Source organism: Molossus molossus, unplaced genomic scaffold (assembly GCF_014108415.1).
Source record: "Molossus molossus isolate mMolMol1 unplaced genomic scaffold, mMolMol1.p scaffold_m16_p_6, whole genome shotgun sequence".
In the NCBI taxonomy this organism is placed as follows: domain Eukaryota; kingdom Metazoa; phylum Chordata; class Mammalia; order Chiroptera; family Molossidae; genus Molossus; species Molossus molossus.
In genome coordinates, this window is record NW_023425399.1 from 92,954,379 (window position 1) to 92,960,378 (window position 6,000).

General features: G+C 39.2%; 1 protein-coding gene across 1 annotated transcript in view; it reads left to right on the top strand.

The window, feature by feature from the left end:
- The window catches only part of PIK3C3 (phosphatidylinositol 3-kinase catalytic subunit type 3), a 146,998-nt gene extending 143,175 nt beyond the window's left edge, over window positions 1-3,823 (top strand). Inside the window, exon 25 of the mRNA XM_036244741.1 lies at window positions 2,481-3,823. Coding sequence (XP_036100634.1) covers window positions 2,481-2,495 — 15 coding nt within the window. The 3' untranslated portion in view covers window positions 2,496-3,823. The remainder of the gene's footprint in view (window positions 1-2,480) is intronic.
- Window positions 3,824-6,000: the final 2,177 nt, after the last annotated feature.

Below are 6,000 nucleotides of genomic sequence, written 5' to 3' on the forward strand. Positions count from 1 at the left end.
TGGTTATTCTGCCTGACATTTCCCTGAGGAGCGTAAGCCCTCAACAGTGTGAGAGGAGCTCCCCTCCGAAGTGTTCCAGATCCCAAGTGCCTCCCGTGACAGGACCCTGCCCATGTGGAACGTGATTCCAGTGCTGCAGGTTCTCGTTTGCGTACAGCGCGGCCTCTGCCTGCAGCCGGCGGCCCCATCGTCTGCCCAGAGCAGCAGAGGGGTTTGTTGTTGTTTGGGGGTTTGGTTTGTTTTCGTTTTTTTGCATCACTACTGTTCTAGGGGGAAACGCTTCCTGTTTTCGATTTTTTTTGGTTTTGTTTATGTCCTGTTTTGCCTTTCTGTGCTGACCTGAGCGCAGTGTGGATGTGTGCACAGGAAGTGCAGCACTCCCTCGCCCGCTGTGAAAGGCATGGCTGCAGAAGACGGAGGGGAGCACAGGGCGGCAAGTCTGAGTTTATGTTATGGGACCTTGTTTTACCATTAGGAATGAAGAACAGCTGTGTAAAATAGTTCATTGAACAAAACAGAACATATAGAATGCTGTGGAAGAATAGAAATTCTTCTGCTCTAAAACCAAATGCTTTTTAATTTAGTAAACAATTTTCTAAAGAGTCAATTCCCAGACCAGTAGCTTGAATAAATAATAGAATGCCAGCATATCATACAGGACTATTTGGTATCATTTTATGTCTTAATCTATTCCTAATTTATTCCAATTACCCTGGGAGGAATAAGAACAGCAGCAGCAGCAAAAAAGGCAACAGTAATAGTAACAATAACAGCATATTCATCACTTAAATGTGCCAAGAATTATGTAAAGTGCTTTCTCTGTATCACCTCTCTTAATCTTCACACCTGTAAAGTAGGTGGATCACCAAGCCCATTTTATAGATGAAAAAACTGAGGCTTGAGCAAGTTAAATAACTTGACACAGTCTCAGAGTTAATAGGTGACAAAATCCAAATTCAAACTCAAACTCTGGATTGTATAAATAGACAATAGCTTCTAAATAACGTGTTTTTCATTCTACATCTAAATTTTATTAGATGTGAATGAATTTTATTGTATCTGGTGTTTAAAAATATACTTGTAGCCCTGGCTGGTTTGGCTCAGCGGTTAGAGCGTCGGCCTGTGGTCCGGAGAGGCCCAGGTTCGGTTCCCGCTGGGGGCATGTACCGTGGTTGCAGTTTGTCCCTGGCCCTGGTTGGGTCGTGTGGGTGGCAACCACTCCATGTGTTCCTTTCGCGTCGATGTTTCTTTTTCTCTCTCTCTCTTCCTCTCTCTCCCTCCCGCTCTATCTGAATAAAAAATGGAAAAATGTCAAGTGAGAAAAAAATATATATATATACACACACACACACACACACACGTAAATGTTTTAAATGATCTTTTAACTTGACTCAGTCTTTCATCTGACAATTAAAAGAAAAAATCAGCTGTGCAAACAGCTCATGGAGTACAATATAAAAAGGAGAAATTGAAAACGGATAATCTGAGATGAATAGGATAAATACGGGATAACATTTATTTTGCACTTTGGCCAAAGTCTTACCTTTTATGGGCCCACATGTGCTCTCCCGTTGCACTGCAGTCAGCACTGTGACCAATAGCCCGTTAAACCCTTGGCGTTTAAAACACATAACGTAGGCACCTGCTACATTACAGATGTTTTAAGGACTTAAGGTCAGTTAATAATTGTAATAGCAATGGTCAGCAGAATATCCCCTACTTTTCAGCAAAACTCTCCTGCAGTTTATTTTTCATCTGTATAAATTTAATTTCCTTAACTTATCTAAGGAAAGTTTTCAACCACTTAACTGTAATCCATGGTAAGATTTGCCTGTTTGCTTCAATATACTGCTTTTCATAAGGTTAGTTGTTAAACTATTGTTTTCCTGCCCCTCTGTGTTATATCAAACCCTTTTATGTACATTCTTCACTTGTATGGGGAGCTGAGTATTTGGGACTGGCTCTGCTACATAGTTACCACTAATTTGTTTTCCGCAGACACAGACACTCTGAAATATTTAGGAAATGTATCAGAGCCGCCTGTTCAGGGGCAGCGTTTCTCGCACATGCATACATGCTTGGGCAGTTTTCATTGTTTCCAGGATTTTCTAACATATCAGCAAGGACCCTTCACAATTTGGCTTTAACTGCAATTCAACTTTTATCTTCTCTTGCCAGCAATACAAAGGAACCCCTCTGCTCCGCCCCTCAAGCAGTACACCTTTGTTCTTTCCCTAGGATGAGTTCCCCGTCCAGTTACCCGATATTTCGGTGGGTGGGTGTGTTACGACTTTTTCTATATGTAAACATTTTGTCTTAAGTGACTTGGGGTCTCACAGAACCCGAACTGTACCTGCCACACAGTAGGCACCAGTTAAATGTAGGTGATTTTTATATAACTATGACTGTTTATATTTATTTGTGAACAGTGAAGCTAATTATTTTCTCTTTGTATCTTTATCTTTTGTTAATTTTTGTAGTACTGGAGAAAGTGAAACTGAGTTTGGTCCATCAAGATGCTTGGCTCTAAGAAAACGACCTTAGAAGCAACCTGTGTATAATGAAGACCAGAGTAACAAGCAAGAAAGAATATTTGATCTTTGAGATGCCAGACATGCTGAATGTTACATGGGTCTGAGTTCCTTGGATGCCATTGCTTAAATATGGTCTTGAAGGGTTTTGTTTTGAAATACTGTATATATTTATTTTTAAATGTACACATTTTTAATAACCTAGGAAGTGAGAAGCTTATTCTAGGATCATGTACATAAGAGAGTTTGGGAGGAATTTTATGTTGAAATAGTAAAACACTGTAGTCTTTGCGTTTGAAACGTCCTTTTTCCCTTCGTCCCTTTACATCGGGAGAGCAGTTATAGGAATTTGGATTAATTGTCTCAGTTTAGAAGGTTTTGTTTGGTTTTGTTTGTCTGCTCCCATCCCTCAGTATTTGTTTGTTTTTGCCTAATTTACAATACTTAAAGATTTACATGTTATAGCTCATTCTTTTATAGCTTATTTTAAATAAGACACTTATTTTCTCTTATAAATATACTGGTTTGGGTGTTTTCTGAAAACTGGAGTTCACAGTTCTCCTAGGTTGTAAATACATAAAGCAGGATGTGAACATGTAGCCAGGTCTGATAACAGCAAAAGGTAATACAACAGCAGCTTTCACTGTTGAACTCAAGGTATTTTTACATGTACATGTAAGCAAAAATGTCTTTATGCAATACAGCAATACATTTTTTTATGTAAATGTAGTTTTTAAATGCCTTTGAAATAGCTCCCCTAGACATGTTAATGTAATATATCCTCTCTGGTTTTACCAGATTACTTTTTATCTTTTAAGACTAGACTTCTCACTAATCTCTCTAGCTTTTTTGTCTTATGCAACTTTGGAAAAAAGGAATGCACACAGATGAGAAGCTTAACACAAGAATAATCCTTGCAAATCAATATGTTGTATAGTCATGTGACTTTGTTTTGGAAGGAAAAGAACATCTCATTTTCTTGATGCTAAATTATTAAATATCAAATGACAGAAAAGATTAAGGTCAACTTAAGGCACCGTTCCAGAGAATGCCGTTAATTACAGCGTTTGTCTCCAAATTCTCTTCCTCAGTTGGTCTCTTAGAGCAGGGTTACCAACTGGAAAGGAAGCATGTGGTTAGGAGATATCCTGGAGGTGTGTGGACTGTGATTTCTATAAAACACACATGCAGATTAGAATGGTAAAGATGAAAAGACCTTTGCAAATCTTTGTAAGAGTTTTCTTGAAACAATCCTGTTGAAAGTGACCTCTCCGGCCTTCTGAATTCTTTTAATTCTTTAGTTATAGCTTTTTATTACCATTTAGTAAAATAGCATATTTTTGTTATACTTGCATCTCTTATAGAGACTGGCAATATTTTTCTGTCAAGTGCCAAAATGGCAAATATTTTAAGATTTGAAAAACATTGATCTTAGTCACAACAACACAACTCTGCTGTTATATTTAAAAAACAAAAACAAAAACATAAACATATCCTGGCTGGTGTGGCTCAGTGGTTGAGCATCGACCCATGCACCAAGAGGTTGCCAGTTTGATTCCTGGTCAGGGCACATACCCAGGTTGTGGGCCTGATCCCCAGTGGGGTGCATGCAGGAGGCAGCCAGTCGATGCTCTCTCTCTCATCGATGTTTCTATCTCCCTCTCTCTAAAAATCAATAAAGAAAAAAAAATTAGAAAAAAAAAGTTATAGACAACGTGTAAATAAATGACATGGCCAGACTTGACCCCTGGGCCACAATTTGCTGATCTTTGTTCGAATGAGGCAAAACTATATCATTTTACTAATCTTTATAAACTCTACAACACTTTATATAAGTAGTACCGTGTTTTTGATCAATAATTTTTCAAAGTTATTTATTGAGCCCTGGCCGATTTGGCTTAGCGGTTAGAGCGTCGGTCCACGGACCAGAGAGTCCCAGGTTCAGTTCCCGTTAAGGACACATACCTCGGTTGCAGTTTGTCCCCGGCCCAGGTTGGGGTCGTGTGGGTGGCAACCACTCGATGTGTCTCTCTCACATTGATGATTCTTTCTCTCTCTTCCTCTCTCTCTCCCTCTCGCTCTATCCGAAGATAAATGTAAAAATGTCCTGGGGTGGGGATTAAAAAAAAAGTTATTTATTGACTTTAAAGAGAAGTAGGGGGAGAGAGGGGGAGAGACGTCAACTTTTTGTTCCACTTATTTATGCATTCATTGATTGATTTTTCTATGTGCCCTGACAAGGGGTTGAACCCACAACCTTGGCGGCATATGTGGTCAATGTTCCAACCGAGCTACCTGGCTAGGGCTAGATAGTATCATGTTTCTAGTAAAGCTTTATAAATAATTTTTGGACTCATGTGAAATCTACAAGGGCAAACTGACAGCTAGGAAGGAGGATTGATCATAAACATTGTATTCTGTAAACTATATAAGAATTAAAAGGGAGATAATAGCTTTCAAAGAGGGAAGACAGGTGTCGTCAGAGGATGGGAAATGGCTATGGTTTCACTGAGAGTATTTTGGCTCTAAGTAGTGAGCCCCCATCAGAAAGAAAAGTGATTCATCAGTCTCAATTTCTATTGCTCAAAGCAACCCTTTGCTCCTACTATTTTCCCCAAATTCTGTTATTGTTCAGCGCTCTCTCGGGTAGTCTGTATGTTTCTCTATTGTCATCGCCATCCAAATTATTTGCAAGTTCTATCGTGTTTCAAGCACCAAGTTTGCTTTGAGAAATTATTTGTGAAGACATAGTCCTTTAATTAAACAGATGGGTACCGTGGTCATAGACTGTGAGTGTTCAGAGTGACATTTCTGAGTGGGGGAGAGGAAGTGAGTGGCAGCCACTGAGACAGGCTATGGGAAATGAAGAAATGAAGTGTGTTTCACATTCCTGAATAAAGAGTTGATAAAGCCTAACTTCTGCTCTTCTCCATACATTAGGGTTAGATGTTCCGCAGCCTATTTGGGTTAAAGTTTTCAGCTGGGTATATATTGTAATAATAGCATCCAACATTATTTATAAGGGCTTACTGTTACATGTCAGGACTATGGGAATTATTTCATGTGCTTACCTCCTGGGAGGTAGCACTGTCTCCCTGTTTTCTTGAAGTTGAAGGCAGCTGAATTATCTGTCCAAGGTTCGGCTGCAAGTGAAAGAGCAGAGTTGGGATTTGGAGTTGACTTACTCAGATTTCCATGATCAAAGTCTTGACCATCAAATTCTTCTGGTCTTCATGTCTCACCGAGGAAGTGGGGATGGTACCTCCCGGAGGTGCGTGTATGTAATACGTTAGACTTGAATACCCCCAAAACAAAGCCTATTCCATTTTATTTTCTTTTTTTTTTTTTCTGTCATGGACAAGGTTACCAAAGATTCAGGCGTTAGTCATTAAAAATAAATTAAACAAATTTCTAAGAAGCTGAATTGTGACATCAAACCAGATATTCATACTTTCGATGAGATGGGAAA